At 36.9% G+C, this 20,571-nt stretch overlaps 1 protein-coding gene across 3 annotated transcripts in view; it reads left to right on the forward strand.

The window, feature by feature from the left end:
- The window catches only part of DPYD (dihydropyrimidine dehydrogenase), a 332,287-nt gene that overhangs the window by 9,250 nt on the left and 302,466 nt on the right, over positions 1–20,571 (forward strand). For all 3 annotated transcript variants that reach the window (XR_004980615.2, XM_036387649.2, XM_036387650.1), the window contains exon 2: positions 13,036–13,146. Coding sequence is in view for 2 of the 3 variants with exons in the window: in XM_036387649.2 (XP_036243542.1) it covers positions 13,036–13,146 (111 nt within the window). In the remaining variant the exon portion in view is untranslated. The remainder of the gene's footprint in view (positions 1–13,035; positions 13,147–20,571) is intronic.

Consider the following 20,571-nt stretch of genomic DNA (forward strand, 5'->3'; position numbering starts at 1 on the left):
CTGAGAGGCCTTATTTAAATTGGAACGTCCATTGGAATGAACTTTCCTGGCTGGGTTTTTTCTCAGTCAACAAAGCATTTGGCCAATGTGGAGAGAATGAAGCAGGCTGCTGTGCATGTCTCCTAAGGCAGGGATGTTTTGTTGCACTGTGCACTCTGTGCAGGGCTGTCTGCACAGCATTGAGAGAGGTCCTCGTGCTGCCCAATTGCATCTCTGTCAGTCAATTAAGGAATGAGAATACTGTGCTCTGAAGGGAGCCCTTTGCACTCCTGTGATGAAAGGACAGAAGGCAGGAAGAGCTTCTGAGAGAGGAAAAAATGCTAATAAATATGTGGAGGGATCTACAGGGAAGGAGAAATAAAATGTACACTGAAAGCAGACTATTGCTGAGTTTAAGAATCACAGCATTTTCCTGTCCAGCCGTGGCACTGTTAGCATCTATACTAGCATCTTGCTCATTATGAAATGCTTGGGTTTTCACTGATTGTGAAGGGCATTCTATGAAACCCAACTCTATTCTGCTCTTAACAATGCACTGACTACCCTTCCATCCAGGCATGTCTAGCATCCATGCAAAACTCCAGAATTCATTTGTGAAAGTAGGTAGAAATGTTAGAATAAGTTATTAAAAATGTAGAACCATAATGGGAGCAAAGAAGATTGGAAGCATAAAGGGAGGTTTTACACCTGGAAGTTATTATAGTTATTTAGATTGAGCGAGAATAATAACCAATTGTTTTCTAAGATGTATGACACATTTATGAAAAACCTTGAAGGATAAATGGATCTTTTTAGTATGCTACTTCCACAAAGGACTCTATGAATAAAATAATAGTGAGAGAACTCTCAGTGGATGCTGAATACTGCTAATTGATGAAATTATTACTTATTACACTGCAACTGAACTCTGCTTAGAAACACTATTTTCAGTATGATTTTTTGAAAATGACAGCTGAAGTGTAAGAGGCTTTGTATTGAAAGTGAATAGTGATAATTTCTTGATATCTTTGAAATGAAAGATATTTCAATGACAGTTAAAACTGAAAAACGTGTTTTTTCTTAAGTGCACAAATCATGGACTATGACTATGAAAATAAAATGAACTTTTCTAAAATCAATAAAGTAGACTTAATGTGGATTTATGAAGCATTTTAAAAATAACTTCAAGTATTCTATTTATAATAAAGCAGTCAATTATTTGTGTCAGCAGTTTTCATATTATGTCACATTTTAAGGTTAAAAATTGGGTTTGTGAGATAGAGTGTAGCCATCATATTAAGGAAAAATCTTAATTGTAAATTAAATCAGTATTGAAGAATACTGCTGATTTACTGCTCAGGGCAAAAATGGAAAAGAGTACCAGATTTCCTTGGTTTTCTATTGATGAAATTAGAGCCTGCTGTCCTTCTTGGTGTGTCTAGTTAGGTCTGTATACTAACTCTTATGGATTGTTATCAGTAATTGGTGTGAGCATCTGTGCTCAAAGGATCACGTGTAGTGTAACATTTTGGAATATGATACGGGTGAATACGAGATCTAATTTTAGCCTTAGCAAATCTGTTCATCAGTGCTAAGATGAACCTCTCTGTTAATTTCAACAGACTGCAGCATCTGAGGGACAAAGTAGGCTTGTGCAAAGTTATGCACACGCTTGTGTGGGGATGTGTGTGTATGCTACAGGAGCACAAGATGGGAGACTAAAAGTGGTTCCCAGACTTAACTCTGTTTCTGTTTTAAAGTTGTGTTTGTTATTGCCCTTTTTTCAGTTCCAATCGAAATGCAAAATTTGAAAGATTTTAGTAAGCATGAACATAGCTTTTCAAAACAGATGGAAGTGAGATAGTGACAAAAGAGTTGGGAGAAAAAAAAACCTAGAAGATAACCACAACAGAAGCTGTTCTAGAATGCTGGTGATGAAATGTAGAAATAAAATGAATACAGAACAGAAAAAAATGAAAATATTATCTCTTCTGAAAGTATCTATAGTGTGAGTAAAGTTTCAGTAGTCAGCAGTAACCAATACTAAGCTGAAGGGCCAGTACGCTTTTGTTAGGATAGGGTATGATAAGAAAGAGATTCTGGAAGACAGTAGAATAAGAACTGGTTCTTCAGTGAAGCAGAATAGCTTGCATGCGGCTAAATCATGGCACTAGGTGAGGAGATAAGATGAATTGATTTAGGAACCCCAAGAAGTATTTAGCAAAAAAACAAAGTTAGATAGTTTTTAACTCCCAGTATAGTGTTCTTTATGCACTTAATCAGTGAGCTCTTAGTGAAAAATACATAAAAAGTCTTTAGAGTTGCACAGTGCTGGATCAGGATTCTTGTAATGTTCTCTGATTTGCTTTTGTAATCTTAGCTGAACAGCAAATCAGTTCAACTTATCATCCAGGTTTTTCTTCCGTCCTGTGCAGGACAGATCAGGAACATGGGGATGGAGGCCTTCTTGTTCCAGGGGTGACTCCAGTAATGATTAGACTATTTTACCAAAGTGTCTGTTCTTGTAACTATTTGTGACACTTCCCCAATTTTTTCCATATTTCAAATGGAAGCTGGGAACTCATGTATTTGAGTACAGATAAGTATTTAAACTTAGGTAGAGTTTCAGGCTGAGAGCCATCATCCTAGAGGCTGGTGTATAAGTCCAGGAGGGTAAGAGAGAACAACTTGTGGTTGTGTACCTCCTGTCTCTGTGGTGTTTTGTCAGAGTCATCTAAGGAGTCCTGCTTGGCATACTGGCAGCTGTGAATCCCCTTCTCAGGTGCTGTAAGAAGAAGCTTAATTGGCTGTGCAACTTCCACTCCTGGAGTTAGTCACCTGCCCTTACTTACAAAGCTTCCATGTCTGTGAATATTGGCCCTGACTCAGGAAAAGGGAGCAAACAATAGCTAAAAGAAGAGCTGACCTGAAGTTGAGTGGAAAGAGCTCAGTGTGACTTGGCAACAGGGCTCAACTATATCCTGAGCTGCATCAAAAGAAATGTGGCCAGCAGGTTGAAGGAGGTGATTCTTCCACTCTACTCTGCCCTTGTAAGACCTCCAGCTAGAGTACTGCACCCAGCTCTGAGGTCCCCAACGTAAAGAAGATGTGGACTTTTTAGAGTGAGTCCAGAGGAGAGCCAGAAAAATGGTCACGGGGCTGGAATACATCTCCTCTGAAGATGGGCTGAGAGAGTTGGGTTTTCAGAAGAGAAGGCTCAAGAGAGACCTTAGAGCAGCCTTCTGGTACCTGAAGAGGGCCTACAAGAAAGCTGGAGAGGGACTTTTTTTAACAAGGACATGTTGTGGTGTGCCAAGGTGGATTAGCTTTAACTGAAAGAATCGGTTTAGATGAGGTATTAGGAAGAAACTCTATACTGTGAGGGTGTTAGCATTCAGTTTAAACCCAGAAAGGCAAAGAAAGCTGTCTCTGTGTATAAACCAGAAAGAACTTAGAATGTTCAAAATATACCCAAAAATTAGACTAGAACCAAATGAGGTTAGATGTTGGTGCGAAAAAATTGGTATGTTTTATTTAATAGTAGAAGAGCCAAAGAGGAAAGAAAGAAAGAAAAGTGTGTGTGGGGGTTGGGGAGACAGGGAGAGAGTGACTGGGGTTAGGTGGAAGCGTATCACTCATCCGAAGGTCCCAGTCATGTCTTGTTGCTCCCCTCCACCTGGTGGTGAGAGTCCCCTGCCTCATGCCACATGCTGAAGAGTGTGGAATTCCCTGGATTAATACATGCTGTGGGCCAGGTGGGAGTGCCCACGTGCCTCCCTTGCAGGGGGCCAGTTTGACACTGTCCCTTGCAGCGGGGGGGGGGTCTGTTGCATCATGCTGCAGTGCTCTGGTGCAGGGTCTGGGGACCCCTCTGGGGGGCCTTTGATGGGCCATGTCAGCCCCTTTGCTGTGCATAGCCTTTTCCTGGGGTGAAGGGCCCCTTAGCTGAGCTTCTCTGCCCACGGGAGGATGGGTGGTCGCTGCCTCTCACCAGAGGCCTTTCCAAGACACACCCAAAGCCTCTCTCCCTCCACCCTTTGGTGCCAGGGTTTGTTCCAGCCTGGCAGCTGATAGCCCTGGGGCTATCATCTCCACCCCATTAGGCTTGTACTTTGTGAGTGTACCCATCCCTGACTTGTTACTTTATCTTATCTTCATCGGTGAAGGTCCAGGGCCTCTCAGAGGCCTATTCAGTCTGTGCTGGTGATCTCTTTAGCTTTTGTAACACAGTTCTGCTGTAATAGGCAAAAGTCTTTCATGAAAATGTTTAAGTCATAAACGATAATATTTCAGTCTCTATGGTAAAGCACTGAACAGGTTACCCAGAGAAGTTGTGGGTGCCTCATCCCTGGCAGTGTTTGAGGCCAGGTTTGAGCAATCTGGTGTAGTAGAAGGTTCCCCTGCCCATCACGGGGATTGGAACTGAATGAGCTTCAAGGTCCCTTCCAACACAAACCATTCTATGATTCCATGAAGTAAAGATTAAATCCACATTTCTGAAGCTGTCAGGCACAGAAGTGCAGGAAGAGGGTACTTACAGAAGAGTAATCTGGGTGCCTTTCCTTTATTTAATTTCTAAAAAATGTTACTTCTGTTACAGCTCTCCCTGTTGCTCTGCAGTATGTGCTCCTGCTCATAACAAACAGCAAACAAAGGGATGCTGCTCTGAGACAAATGGTTTTTAATACTTCCATCCTAATTGAATGATAGCATTGTGGTCTTGTATCTTCTGTTCTAGGAAAGAGAACTTGGACCTGCCAGCAAGATGGGAATTTTATTTTTTCTAAAGTCCAATACTTAGATTTTGATGCAGTTTGAAATCCACAGCCTTAGAATCATTACAGTATGTTTATAGGAGAAATATTTTGCTGTAATTTTAGAAAACCTTACAAATGATAAAAATAGTTCTTCCCTGTTCAGAGGTCTCACAGCAGAGGTGTAATTTTGCTTAATAAATAAAAGAATAAGAAAATAATGCTCCTACATACATACATCTTTAATAAGTATTTAAAAGTAAGTTTTCTCTACAAGCATGAGACAAAGTATAATAGATCAGAATCCAAATGCTTGCTGGCATGTTTCTAGATTGGGCAGCCTTATCTCATTATTTTATTTTGAGTATCACCTCTGCTTCCACCCCACACATTCATCAGTATTTAATGTCCATAAGATTTGAAAATCAAAATTGTAAGAGTAAAGAACTCCAAGGAATTTTCTATATTTCCTGTTACTAATATATGTTCCACTCTCATCTCTAGCATGTGAGTCCCTGTATACTTACAGAGTGCCAAGTTTCTTTGCTTGGAGGTGTCAGCATCACTGTGTGCTTCTGCAAAAGAAGACAATGACATTTTAAAACAAAAAGGAGAAATCGGCAACAGGTTCTTCTTGCCTTTCTTGCACGGGCTGTCAGACTTTGTTGCTTGAAAATATGGTGTGGTTTTGGTTTTTTTTAAATTATCAGACATTTAATAATATTTTATAATATGACTTCACATATACCTATTGCTTATATGACACAATTAACAAATCATTTACATTTCCATTTATTTCTACATTCTAATTTTTTTTCCTTTTTGATTAGGATGCTCTTGTGTATGCTCAAAGTTAATAGAAAGTCCATAGTCCCATTGTCAATTTTGCATTTTACCATTGTATTAAACAGTTGCTATTGACATTTTTGTAAGAAGTTTGCACAGTAGTTGCAAAAAGGTAGGTTTACTTGTTACTTCTTCATGTTGCAACAGATTTAGAAAGTCAGTACTGATATATAGTTGGCACGTTCTTGGAACAAATACAAATGTTCACATTTGTTTCAAGCACTGAATGTACTAGATCTTTTGGATGTATATTTTTAGTCTCATCCTTGCGTTTCAAGTTCATTTATTAGACTTTGAAAATCACCTTTTAACAAAGTTTTCAGAACATTGCTTTGCTCAGCTAAAATTAGTTCCGCTGATTTTGCCAATGATTAAACTTAAGCAGTATTAACTTTGCTAATTTCTCTCCTCTGATCAAAAGTTAGTAGAACATTGGCTTGTCATTAACAGACGTGTCTCTAATGCAGGTTTGGGTTTTGCTTAAGCAAACACTCACAATTGAGGGTCCAATTCAGAGATTCAATTATGGGGATACAGTAGCCTTTTATTGGTTCTGAAAAAGTTTATTTTCAAAGGCAACTGAGCTTGCTTTGCCTTGTGATCTGTTTGTCTTGTAGAAAAATAGAAGTGAGATGTAAATGTATATGTGTGATAATGATCCTTTTTGCAGTGATCCTTTCAATAAATGACTGTGTGAGTGAGCTCTTATCAAATAACATTTGTATTCCTCATGTAAGAGAGCAATTTAATGTGCAAGCATTTGAGACATAGATCAATTTTACACTGAGGAAAAGGAAAAGTTCTGATATACCTGTGATGCAAACCTAATATTTTTCTGAAGCTTTAAGTTTTGATTTGTAAGGGAGGAAGATGTTTTTGTTAGGAAGATGAAAAAATGTGACTTTTGAATGTAGTGGGTATGGCAGACTGGAGACCATGTATGTGCTTACTTCTAGAGTAACAGCAGTCATGAAGCTAAGAATCAAGGCTGTGACGTGTGTTGCTCTGGGTTTTTTTGCACTTTGCCAATTAGTTGGATGATTAAAGTTGATGTCCAGTTAGGGAGAAAAATTACTAAAATATTAACTGTGTGTAGAGGGATAGCTTTAAAAAAATTCAAAACCTTGCATTTTAAAGGCTGTAAATTAAGTAATGTTTTATTCAGCCAAATGAATACATATAGTGAATTCAATGCTGAGTACATTGACAAGAGCTGTGCTCAGCTATGTCTTCTCTGAATTTTGTATGTAAAGGCTAATATTTTTGGATGTATTTTTTATAGTGCAAAAACTATAATGATGATCATGTTACACAGTAGTAGTGTCCCTGGAGGAGCCTCAGAAATGATCCTGTGTTGTGGTGAAGTTTAAGCCTGCTTTAGGCTGTGTGGTTTTGATTTATATATGCTTGTGTTAAATGCATGAATAATTCACTGATACTGGTACTACTTGGATACTCCAGTAAAGCCCGGAGGGTGAGTATTTGCTTTGGTATTCCCTGTGAGGTCAATGCATTTCTGCAGAGATTAGTTGTGTCAAGGAGGTAGCATGCAGAGTTTCCAAGAGCATAATTTACCACCCAGAGCCCTTCCCATAGAGGAGAGTAGTTGGTATCTATGGGAAACAAGTAACACTTTTTGGGTTTCATTTTAATAAACCTTTTAGAATTTACAGTAATACCTAGCACAAAAACGCATTGCTGAGTTAGAGAAATCAAGCACTCAATCTGAAAGTTAAAGTTTACAGCACGATTGTGTAAACCCTGCTTAGGGCTGCGTAATTTTGCTGCTTTGCTCATGTGTAATGCATTAACTTTGTTATGTAACAGAAAGTGCATGAAGTCTAACACACTTTTGTTAACATAGATGTATTCATGAGTAAGACTTTCCCGACTTTTGTGGGAGTGATTTAGAAAACTGCTCATTTTGTTAAGATGTAGTATTTATATATTGTGGGAAAATCTGAGGACCATGAAATTCTGTAGTGGTAAAATTGAAAATCCCAATATCTAAGTACCTAGTAATGGATCTAGGACTACACCTCTAGGATACTAGTATGCTATGAGGGTGTCACAGGGTAAATTGTCATTCTCTAAGATTTAGAGGCTTTGCAAGGGGTGCAAGAAATCAGAAAAGTGTTTATTCTGCTATCAGCAGTTTGTTTTATGGGGAAATGTGAAGATGGAGATATAGCACTGAAATGCTATGTTACAGGTATATGGCAGCGCACAGGTAGCACATGCTTATCACTAGGTCATCCATTGGCCTTAGTTCTTGATCCATTTTGAAACTATGAGCTTGTGTGGCTCAAAGAAGAAATTTGTCTTGTGATTGAAAGTTGAGTCTTTTTCCAGCTGGGTTTGAATTCATGCCTTGGTCATCTTCTACACTGATGTGATTTTTCAACAAAGTTCCTTATTGTGATTCATCTAATCTCATGAAAACAAATACGTTTGAGTTCTTTAGCCTTTGATTGAAGAGCAATTATACCATTAGTTTCATATTCAGATATACTAGAAAATATTAGTGTAAAAGCCCCAGGTATTTGTTTCTGTCAGTGAAGTAACACTTGCATAGCTTTGAAATTAATTGTTTAGTATGCTCATTACTCTTAGAAAAAATAAATATGTTCTCATTATGTTCACTTGGTGAGCATATGTATCTTGCAATACATTTAATATTGCTTGCTGTGAGGGAGATTACAACTCTTTTTAAGGAAATTGGGTAGATTAATGGAATGGGGTGGGTTAAATTGCTCTCCACATGCATTCCCTAGCATGCCTGGCCTACTCCCGAATTTTAATTGATGTATATAAAAGTGTTTAGCTGAGGGGGCTCTGTGAAGCAACAGGATTAAATCAGGATATAGCCAGTGTTCTGCAGGCGCTGGGCTAAGGAAATGAGCTGTGTGCTAAAACAAGGAGACTGACACATGGGACCTTGTTTTATTCCTGATCACAGTCTGCATGTGAACTGTTGCATTTTCCACATCTTCACTGTGACAGTACACCTATTGATTTGTGGTGAACTTCAGGAGGTGTTTTGGGGCTGTTCCTAGGAAACTTTCTCAACAAGCTACAGGAAGTCCACAGAATCCTTGAAACAAGCAAATATTTACTTAGTCTTTTTAGAATTTTACAGAGTTTTGATATCACAACCTGTGACAGAGCCTGAAGATAGGTTTTCTGATCCTTATTCTAGCTTTGAATGAGCAGTAATGAATATGAGGATTACTGAGCACTAAATATTCTTGGTGCAACTCATTGGTTTCAGTAGGAGGCTCTCCAGAAGAAGAGTGAACTTTAACCATTGAATTTTTCCAAGTTTATTGTTTTGAATCAGAGATAGAGTCCACATAAGCAGGACACCTTGCTAAAGTTGTTACTTTTGGGGAGAAAAATATAAAGCCAAATATTTCGCACCACAGTGCTTTAAAGAAAAGCTTTCAAAATTTGAATTAATTTCACATAATTTACAAACATGCTGCTAGACTCACAGGACTTTTTGATGACTGTCTTAAAGTTACTGCAGTCCCACATCCCACCTCTGTTCTAAATCCTACTTTTTTCTTAACAACATCCCCTCTCTGCTGCATGCCCCCCAGTCCCCACTGCTTTGGAGCATTCCCAATGAGAAAAGTGATTCCATAACTTTATATTTTATTTTGCAGAACATGCACTTAATTAAGAATCACATTTAATTGAAATAGCTTCTTCCAATTTCAGGAAAAGAGTGGCTTTATGAGATGAGAATAAAAAGTGCTTTTAATGAAATTAAAAGCAAAATGAAATGTCTTTAGAAATTTATGTTGCATCACTGCAGAGCATGTGCCAAGCCTGTCTTGATTTACCTGAAAGTGCTGTATCAGAGACAGGACTCCCAGCTGGAGAGTGTATCCTGTCCTGGATGACTGCTTTGAAATCACTTACTTGGAGTAAAATAAATTCAAATTCCTGATAAATTACTCACTGTGATATAACACGCTGTTTTAAAACTTTTACAGCCTTTTCATTAATAATGATAGTGAAAATTAGAGCTAGTATTTTTTGTGTAGACTTCTTAATCATGCCATTTAAAGTAGAAGCTAGGCAATAAACATCTAATGAATGGCTTATGGTAAGTTTAATCTCAGAAGCTATGTTGCTATTGGCACAGATCAACATAACCATCTATCAATAAATTCTCAAAATTTAAAAACTGTAGCTATGACTTATGCATGCTAGTCATTCTCAATGCACATTACATATGAGTAGTTTATTGCATTTTAGGATACTTGCAACCTAAATCGATATCTATTAGACATAACAAATATGTTCCTTTCTAGAACGGGATGTATTCTGAAATTGAACCATTCTTCTGTGTTTTGTAGCTTTTAATAATTGTTGTCTTTTAAAAGACCTGAAAGAAATAATTGTCATGGGTAATTATTAAAGGAATTCCTTAAGGTAATGATACTTGAGCAAGTCATCTGCAGAATATATTTGAGTTGCATTCCACAGAGATGGGCTCCTTGGCTTTTTTACTGAAGTGAAGTCTTCAAATTAATCTATGGCAATAGTGAAGGAAAATATAATACTTTGGTGGTGCCCATAATCATCAGTGCTGTGCAGAGCTGCAGCTTTAACTCAACACAGTGTTGTGCTTCTGCACCAAGAGTCACAAACTCAACATGGGTTCAGTTCACTTCTGTGTCCTTAGCCATAGCTCTGTCTCTTTCTTGATCAACAGAGTACCACAATGGATTTCTACTGAAGTAAAGTATCCTTATATTCTGATTTGCAGCCATTAATGATAATGGATTTATATCTACTATTAATGAAATAAATGGAGCCAGTTATGTAAAACTGTAAAGATAAAATTCATAGGTTCTGCATTACTGTACAAATAGCATCTTAATGTGAAATCCAGAGTTCTTAGTACTTTGAAAAGGGATGCATTATGCACCTGCATCCACTGTGGGGGAGCTTGAGTCTTGGCCTTTCAACATCTGGAGATATCAAACAACAGCTCATCTGTCAAGAATGAGAATTTATGTGGCAGAATAAGCATGGGATTCAGACAAGCAAGATTGCAGGTGCTCAAATAATTCTCTTCACCAATGAACTCTTCCCCTGCTTGGATGACCAGTGTGTTTGAGAGACTGGAGGTCTCAGGTTTCCATTCTTGCATATCCATGTGTTTGGTTTTTTTTTTTTTTGTTTGTTTTCTTTTTTTTTTTTTTGTTTAGTTGTGTGTATTCATTGTTATTTGCAATATCTATTCTAGAACTTTCTTCTCTTCTCAGTAATTTTGCACTTACTGAGTGACCCATCTGAATTTATTTGTTAACTTTACTAAATGTCTGACTAGCCATAAGCTGTGAAAAGCCAACCAGGGAACTGAAATGAATAGGAAGAAAACACCCTCACTAATTTCACTTCAGACAGTTCAACTGACCCAAGAGCATTTACATTATTTTCCCATTTAAGCAGTTAACTTCTGAGTTGTTCTTAAACACCAGGGACCCCTAGCTAGAGCAGCCACTTTGGTCAGCAATCCAAGATTTAAGCAGGTAGTATATTATTTATGTAGAGGAAATACCAGCAATTTTTATATTTTATATGTGATTTAGTGTTTTCTGTGCCAGTTTTATTTCAGATTTAATTCTGGGACATGCTGTGCTATGTAGTCCTTTTGGATTTCTGCAACTGTTGCTCTTGGAGCCATGCTCCTGCTGCAGAATTCCAACAGGAGCAAACATATGGGGATTCTTCCGTCCTTGGCTTGCCCCACCATTTGTTCCATGTTTTAAACCAACTGGTGCTGTACCCAGTGGAGTACATCTGTTACAGTTTATTGCTAGAAATTTGCAATTCATTTCAGTTTGCTAAAATAATATTCATGGCCAAGCATTAAGCAATTACAAAAGAGAGTAGGCAAAATTTTGCTGAAGTTTTTATGTGATGCAGAACCTACTGCCCAGCTTGGGTAATTTGGGTACTCAACAGTCAGATAATGGTCTGACAGTTGAGTTTGATCATCCTGAGAAAATCAACTATCCACTGAGATATCCCTTATGTGGATGTCCATGCTCTGTTTTAATTAAGGGCAAAATAAATTGGCATAAATAACCACTGAATGCATTTGGTTGCCACATCTTGCCTGAGGTACTCATCTGGGGAGCACCCTGAACTGCAGCAGAGTCTTTGCTGCTGGAATTACAGGGGCACATCCAATGAAAGTCAGCAGCATGTAGGCTGCTAAATAGTCTATATGTTTTTTGAATGTTGTACCTCACTTTTTGTCTCTGTGCGTCAGACTGTGTTGGGCTATGTTGTTGTTTGCAGAGGTGAGGTTTCTGGTTTGAGGGAAAATTGGATTACCAGTCATTACCTTCAGAGTAAGGCGTTAAGTAGTTGAGTAGAAAGTGACTCCTTCATATTTGACATAAGAAGTCCCCATAATCAGTGCAATAAAATCTTAGCTCAAGAGATGACTGTTTCATCATTATCACCCTCTGAAGCAGATTTTTAAAATTAGGAAGAATCACAATATAATATTCATAACCTCATCACACTCATCATGTTTCTGTAAGTCAGTCTCGCACATCTTTGACATATAGTAACAGAATAAACACACTCTGCTCACTGGAGTGGAGACATGTAGTTCTAAAGCCAAGGCTTTTTTATAGGTAAACTTGCAAACGAATTCCAGAAGTTACAAGCAACAATGTGCCTATTTTTGTTCTCCATCACAGACCTGAGCCTGGATCTGTCTCTTGGAAGCCTTTCATATTCATCCCTTGAAATTAACGAGGTTGCTTTTGCTATAGAAATCTGTTACTTGCCTAATTTGTAAAAGAGTTTTGGTTCCAAAAATTTGATTTGATTTGTTGAGTTACATTAGGGTAGTGCAAGACCTTGCAAACTTGATTCCGCCTGTGTTGTCAGACCACCACTATGACTTAAAAGTATGGCTACATTCCTGAGATTTATTTATGTCCTTGCAAATAAAAGCATTTGAAGATGAATGAGTTAACTCATCAGCTCACTAGGCTTAGAAGGAGATTGTTTTGATGGGGAAATTGGAGTTTATACTGAAATGATGAAACATTCAGAAATAACCCAGATATTTTAAAATATTTTTGCTTGTTTTGCTTTACAAATGTTACTTGGAGTGATACAATGAACCCGAATTATGTGTTTCTACATGCTGTACATAAAAAATATCTAGGAATGGAAACCGTTATTAAAGCTGCTAAATATAATTCTGTTTTCTAGGAATCCTGGAAATGTCTTTAAATATCCATCATCTAAGTGGCATGGACAATGCAATCTAAACAAATTAGTATGGAGTTGGGCTATAATGTGGAAGAATTGCATTTGGTTTTACAAAGCACTAAATAAGTGTGTAAAGAGGCTTTGAACCTTCATGGAAATCTGAATTTATATTTTAATGTCTTTTGTTCTTTTTCCACAGAACATTCTGGCTTTAAATCCCCGAAAACAAACACATGCAACTCTTCACTCAACTGCAGCAAAGAAATTAGTCAAGAAGCAATGGAAAAGGAATTCTGACAAAAACTGTTCAGTAAGTGCACGTTTATCATTGCATCTGGAACATGTTTATCATTGCATCTGGAACAATCATTGAGGCTGAAATCACAGCTGTGGGAGAAATAAATTAGTGTTATTCAGTAGCCACATTTGGCTTCTAGTTTGTTCTTGTAGATACAGAGTTACTTTGTGATGAGCTCTTTTATTTGCAGAACCTATTTGCAGTCCATACTTTTTTCATTTTTGGTGATTTTAGTAAGTGTTTGATACAACTTTTGTGCCTTTTGTTATGGAGTTTGATCCCTCTCAAGTATCACATCCTGAGCTGTGCTGAGCCCCTTGATTTCCCTGGGTAGCCTCTTCTGCCACTTCCTCCTTATCTTTCTGTTTTCCAAGAATCACACTGGGCTGAGCAGCACTTCACTATCCTTTCTGAGACTTCTAAAGCTAATTTTATTTTGCTACAGAAGTAGGGGAGCCTTTCATATGTACCTATTTTATATAAATACATAAATCTTAGATTAAAACATAACTCTGGAATTTAAATTTTGTGCATTGTAATTTTCAGGAAATGGTTGATTTTGGAATAAATTTTCTTTATTCCAAAATAAATTTCTTGCTGTAAATTGTCTATACTCTTCTGTATTTCTGCCATTACATATCATCATTTTCTCTCTAGGTATTTGAATTCCTAGTCTCAGTGTGATATTTGACTAATCCTATCAGAATTTTTATGTCTCTTTGATCCCTCATCTGATTAGAAGTTTTGTACTGTTTTTACTGTCTTCCTACAGGTTGTCTTACATAATCCTCAAAATTCAGAAACCTTTTAGGTAGAGTACTAGTTTCCTTATGAGTATAAGGATAGTGGTGTCTTTTCATAGTGCTGTCAAAACACCTCCCACTAAAAAGGAAAATTCAGGTAGGAAATTGATTATGTTTGTAATTAAAAAGATGTCATCCAAAACCCAACAAAACACAAACCCAATCAAAAATACCAGAAAGTTCCTCAGTTTCTTAAAATCATGGAATCCAGTAGGAACAACAAATATTTGCTGGATAGGATATCCTTAGCATTTCAGCAATGCTCTTAGTGCAGTTTCCTGTTTTATAGTATTGATTATAAGAATCTCTTTTTTGCTATAGCTATTATTCCTATTTTCATGTATTTATTGGCATAGATAATGTTATGTGAACTAGAAACTTATGTACATGAAAACCTTCTGGTTTTGAACTTGGATGATTATTTTGAGATGTCTGATGCAGATATTGCCCACAACTGTCTGGTCCTGCTGCAGAGAATGTTGGGCTGCTTAGCGAGTGGCTCCTGGGCAGCTGCAGTTCACTGTCATGTTTTCAGGTGACCTGAAATCAATACTGGGCTGTAAACTCCTCTGCTTTCAGAAACTGTTAGGAAGATCAGGTATCCATGCAGCAGGGCAGCTGGGTATCTGTGTAGTAGCCTAATTAGCTGTTCCAATGTAAATTATTCTGGTTAGTTAAACTGTAAGTCACAGAAATATTGTACTAATGGGTGTGTTAATGCACATTTCCTAAAGCCTCTAGGCTTTTAAGTCACTCTTTGTCATTCCTGAGCTGTTCTTCATGTCAGCCTTGCTTGGTTTTTGTATTCAGTTTACTCATAAAGTGTTTGATATTTGCTGTTGATTTTGAAAGTGCATGGTTTTTTAGAAATTGTCTCTCTTCCTGTGTTCCTGCTGTAAGCTGTATGTGTGTACCTCATGGTGTCTCAAATATTTCTGGATTCCCAAGGTCTGAGCTTCTTGGGTTGTGCAAACACCATGGATTTGGGTTCATTGCCAGCTTTTGTGCCTTGTCTGTATTTTCAGTTGAGAGAAATTCTGAACATTGTCAAATATTGCAGGATGATGTTTTGGCATAGGCTTGCAGTCTAATAAACAACTTGGTTTTATAGTTCTGCAGTACTGCTTGGAGATCTGTGCAGTTATTAGCACCCTGTCCTGACAGGAATCTGCTCATGGAATACAGTTTACAGGATTAAAAGTTAGAAAGAAACAAATGTGTATATGGGCAGATATAACTACTTTCATAGCAGATACTTTCAATACTGCATTATTATGTATTATTTGGTAGAAACATCACATTATTTGGTTTGGAAGCTATTATAAGAAATGTAAAGTGGTAGAAGGAACTGTAAAGGGCTAGTCCTTATTTCTAGATGGGTAATGATCCAAGTTTTTAAAACTGACAAACTTTTTTTTGCTCAGAGATATGTAGCTTACTCTTACTGTGTAAGATTTACCACATAGCTTACTATTACCTTACTATAGCAGAAAAAGCCCTGAAAAATGAAAAAATAAAATATTTGTCTGGTCTCCCATTACATAAAAGACATCAGTAAAAAATGAGACCTTTTACATTCTCCAGATCATTGTTGTTGAGTGGCTTTAATAAAAAAATAAAATAAAATGGTTGAATCCTTTTATTGCCTCCCTAAATTAGGAAAGCTAATGTAGGAAAGGATCCACTGAACACAGTTTTCTGTTTTGGTCTAAAGAGCCACTGGCAATAATGTTTAGGCCTGCTAATGAATAGATCAATCTCCATTTGAAATCCATATGAACTTTATTGTTTCCGTTTCCTTAAAATCTGAATTTGGCTTTTAGCTTTGGATTCTTTTAAAGCTGTTCTGATGCTGCCTTTGCAGAACTACTGTTGAAAGGAAGGTGGGAGTATGAAAATACAAAACTAATTAAATTAACAGCCCTCAAAACTCTGAACAAAAGCTGCATCTGCTGAGGCATGCACACAGTGACTTTGTAATGTCTAATAGACTTCCAGATGGCAGACTTACATATTTCTTCAGAATAATTACACAAGCGAAATTTTAACTCCTAGCCTGCTCTGAGACACTTTGGGTTGCCCATTTAATTAGTTCTGAAGTGGAAATGGAATGTCAATATCTTTCCTCAGCATTGGAAAAGTATTCTCATAAAGGAAGGTTCAATTATGCTTTCAATGAGTGCTATTGTTTATTTACTATGTTAACAACCAAGTGTTGCTGTACAAAATTATTTTTAGTTTTAGGTGCAAGATTAGCCAGCTTTCCTTCAGAAATTTGAACTCAGAGATATGTATCAGAGTAGGAAAACTCTTTATTGCTGTGTCACCCTCAGTAACAGTGTTAGACCTAAGCATTAACAGTCTTATTTCTTATGAGTCATGCTGAAAAGGGGTATGTACTCATGCCTCTAGTTATCTGGGGGAACAAAGATTTCTGTTGTCCAGAAAAAATTAAAAGTAGAAGAGTTTTGAAATAGCTGTTCTAATAGTAAGCATTAAAGAAGGGTGCAAAATTTAGGTCACATTAGATCATCAATTTACTGATAGAACAAAAGCAAAGGGATCAACTGTGAAACTGTGAGGATTTGCTTTGATTTCAGGTCTTTCCTAAGTAGTTCAGGGTTGTTTAGACTTCGGGTAAATATTTTTATTTGTGGTTTCTAACTCTTTATAATTGTATTTCGGTGTGTATTTTGTGCTTACCTACATTTAGGTCACTAACCAGGGGGCACACATTGTGTGCGTTTGCATTGCACCCAGCACACTGATTTCCTTGCTTTATCAATAGGGTTTCTAAGTATTATGGGACAAGTTTTGTTCTACCTTGTACATGTGCAGGTTTGTAATTTAAATGAAATTCACCTCCACAAGTTTTATAAATTGACTTGTCACTGGAGAATTCAGTGGGATATTCTAGTCCAGCCTTCTTTTTGGTAATGAAATCTTGTAGATACCTACTAAGGACAGGTGAGAAGTTGACATAGATCCACCTATGTATTCAGACTTGCTTCAGTTTCTGCATTTAGAAATAATTGTAACATTTGCTCCAGATGGAAATGCTGGAAGTATTTCAACACGACAAGAAGGTGAAAAGGAAATGGGGTTTAAATTGGTTTGTAGCTAATTGCCATAGCCTGTAACAGTATTGATTTTCTGGCAGTATTAGCATTGTTCTTTGTTCTTACATGTGCTAAGCCTGATCAGCATTGTGCAAAAAGAGCCTCTCTTCCACGAACAAAATAATTTTGATGCTCACCTCTTTTTGGTTTTGGGTTTTTTTGGTTTTTTTTTTCCTTTTTGGCAAGGGCTCACTTTGAGAAAGAGACTTTAACTATATTCTAATTCTTTCCAGCCATTAGAGAAAACCAAATTCTTCACCTTGTCTTTTTCTGTCCAACATTAAGTTGCAACTATGAGATCATTTTGTGCTAATGATGGAGCGTGAGATCTGCAATTCATAGCAAGATATAACAGCTCATGTTGCTCTTGAAGTTCAGAGGACAAGGGTACTTTCTTAAAACAGTAGTAATAAGAGCTTGCTAAAACTTCTAACTTCTTTTCACTTTGATAGTATTTCTGTGGCTGTCACTGCTATATATGAGCATCTGTATAAAGAAATTCTTTAAAAAAGAATTACGTACGTAAGTAACTCTTGATGCACCCATGTCCAAGCTTGCATTGAAAAATCTGTAAACAAGATGATCTTTCTCAGCTACAATCAGTGTGTTACTCTAAATATTGCCTTCCAGTGAAGTGGAAAAAGTTCACATGACTTTTGTGCCTAATAATGTATCATGCTTACAGAATAATCAAATTAGCATTTCACAAATAACTGATGGATTGAAGCAGAAATAGTGCAAATTACAAACAAGTAGATATGAAACCCAGTACACCAAAGGCCTGAAATCAGGAACCTTAGTGAATAAATGCTTTTTCAGGGAATAATTTGTCCGTCTCTAGACATGTATTGATGAAAGATTCTATATTTATAAATAAAAAATAATCCCAAATATTGTAAAATAGAGAACACTCATTAAAGGAAATCAACTCAATTATATTTATAATCTAAACGTATAGTTTACCTTTGCAAATATTTATTTTTGTCTTCATTGCATATGAATATGCAAGTTTAGGTCTTTTCTGAATGGGTATACAATGGCAGATGTCTCTCTAATCGCTGCTCTATTCAAACATTAATTGGTAGAACATATGTAGAATTCTACTAGTCTGAATAGGTATAGGATAGCAGCAGTCTCTTTAATCACATCACTATTCAACCACTAATTGGTGTGATGATTAAGGGACATTAGAGGGAGCACTTTGACATCTGATTCTTTGAACTGATGTCTGCTCGAGCTGCGCTGTATTCATCATGGCCAGACTGATTTCTTAAATAAAACGCTCTGATTCCCAAATGTGGAAAATATTGCGTTAGGATCTATTGAGGTGATTAGGGAATTTGAGAATGATTCTTTTATTTAACTAGTGATTGACTGTATATGCACAAACTATTCGTATGAATAATACATGTGTTGCTGAGTATCAGAAAGAGCTGAGAAGTAACATCAAGAGATTTTCTCTTTTCTCATAGTGTCAATAATTAAATATTAATACGCATTTTAAAATGTACCAGTTTAATCATTTAGCAGTCAAATTCCTACTCATGCATTTTTTAGATTAACTAATTACTCTGCATTTTCTCTTATCGATAGCATATGCTGGCATTTATAACCCTTTCACTGGAATAAAGTGGTTTACATGTTTATATATGATATCACATATAGTGGGTCTAAGAAATGCATATTATGAATTTCCTTGAATCTTATGCTTTATATGCATTTCAGTATCTTGAGGTGTTTCCATTAGAATATCTCAATATCTCCTAACTTGCCTGGATGCAACAAATTAGTGGTTTTATGTACATTTTCTGTGTATTAAATTGCAAATACTGGGTGATGGCAAGTTGTGCCAAATGCTTTCTTAGTACTGTGCAAAAGGTTCCTTCTCACCCCATGGCTCTTCTGGAGTGCTGTGCGAAACCACCTCCAGCCTTTTAACTGCTGCTGCTGCTCAGAGTTCTTCAGGTTTGGTGCTCCTCTTATTTGATGTTGGATGATTCCTCTTCTATAGAGAAGCATTCACCTTTTAGTGAGCAGCATTTAGTTCCAGGTATATATCTGATCTTAACCAATTCAAAATGGAAGTGTTTCAGAGTTGCAAATTGTTTAGCTTTGCACTTCAATGTATGACAAAAATGAAAAATGCTTGTCTTCTTAGAGTGCTGAATTTTAGGTAAGTCCAATTCATTCCCCTTCATTAAAACTGAGCAAATCAGAATAGGGATAGGATCAGAAACCATCTTCACTGTCAACTTTCAACTTCTGCTTAGTATTATATTTTTTCAGATGTAGAATTCTGTATACTTTCCTGTGGTTACTAGATGGAGATAAAGATGCCTTCTTATGCTGGTTTGTTTTTGAAAACAGAAAAAAAAAAAATCAAGACTAGCTTATCTTTCTTCAGACCTTCTACTCCCACCCTTTTTTTTTTGCTTTTGTAAACTCTTGCCTATGCTGAAACCAAGATTGCTCTTTCCTGTACTAGACTTCCCTCACAGTGAAGGCCATCAGACATGTGCTGTTCCTTCTGCAAGAGTGTTGGATTATCTTGTATTTATGGCCCAAATTCTGACTTGTTAATTTGCTTTGATTTTGAAATTCTCTTCTTGCCTTTTGAAATGTTTAGTATTTCTTCATTCCCTGTTTCCCTTATTCCACCAAACATTATGACAGTAGAGACCATTAGTACATTAATTTTTTTTCCAGTTAGTCAAGTCACTTAGGTCTTGGGTGGATCATGAATCATTTTGATTCAGGTTATTTTTTGGTGATAGAAAAGAACCTAGTTGTTTTTCAGTTAGTTGCACACTCACTGGATATTTGTTTAGTCTAGTCTACATTTTTAGTTGGCTTGTGAAAATGTGCTGTGGAATAATTGGGGGAGAAAAATGTCTATTCCAGATTTGCCACATCTACTCTGCCAGTTATTCTTGGCCAGTTTTACATGGCTGTGTTGGCACTTTTTATATCACAATGTAAGTTTTAATATATGTACTCCATTTTCTCTGCCTGGGAGTATGATTTCTGTTTTCACCTTTTTTTTTTTTTCCTTTTTTCCCCTCCCCCCAATCTCCCTCTGTAAGGGGAAGCATTATGTCTGTCTCTTCTTTTGGAACCACAAGCCTTCTAGTGGGTGCAGTTGATAGTGCTCCATGCATTGCTTCAGTTAGTTCCTCGATGACTCAGTGATACATGAGCTGAATCAGTCTGATTAAAAAGAAAAAGTTATTCTTTTTTTTCCATGCTCAAGCCTGCAATCTCATGTTCCTGCTAAAAATTTATTTTTTTAGTTGTAGTTATGGCTATATGTGCTATCTCCATGAAGAAAGCAGGGAGGGCTGTTTATTCTGCATCACTTATTTGCTCTGTTGCACATAATCTATACTTCTCTTCATTTTCTTCTTGCTTCTCATGTATATAGAACAGTTTTCTTACTATCATTTTATAGTTTTCTCCTCTTCCTTTTTAACTTAAATTTGCATAACTTTCTGGTTTTATTCCCACAGTGTTTATGC

The sequence above is a fragment of the Molothrus ater genome, chromosome 9, assembly GCF_012460135.2.
Source record: "Molothrus ater isolate BHLD 08-10-18 breed brown headed cowbird chromosome 9, BPBGC_Mater_1.1, whole genome shotgun sequence".
NCBI classification, from domain to species: Eukaryota; Metazoa; Chordata; class Aves; order Passeriformes; family Icteridae; genus Molothrus; species Molothrus ater.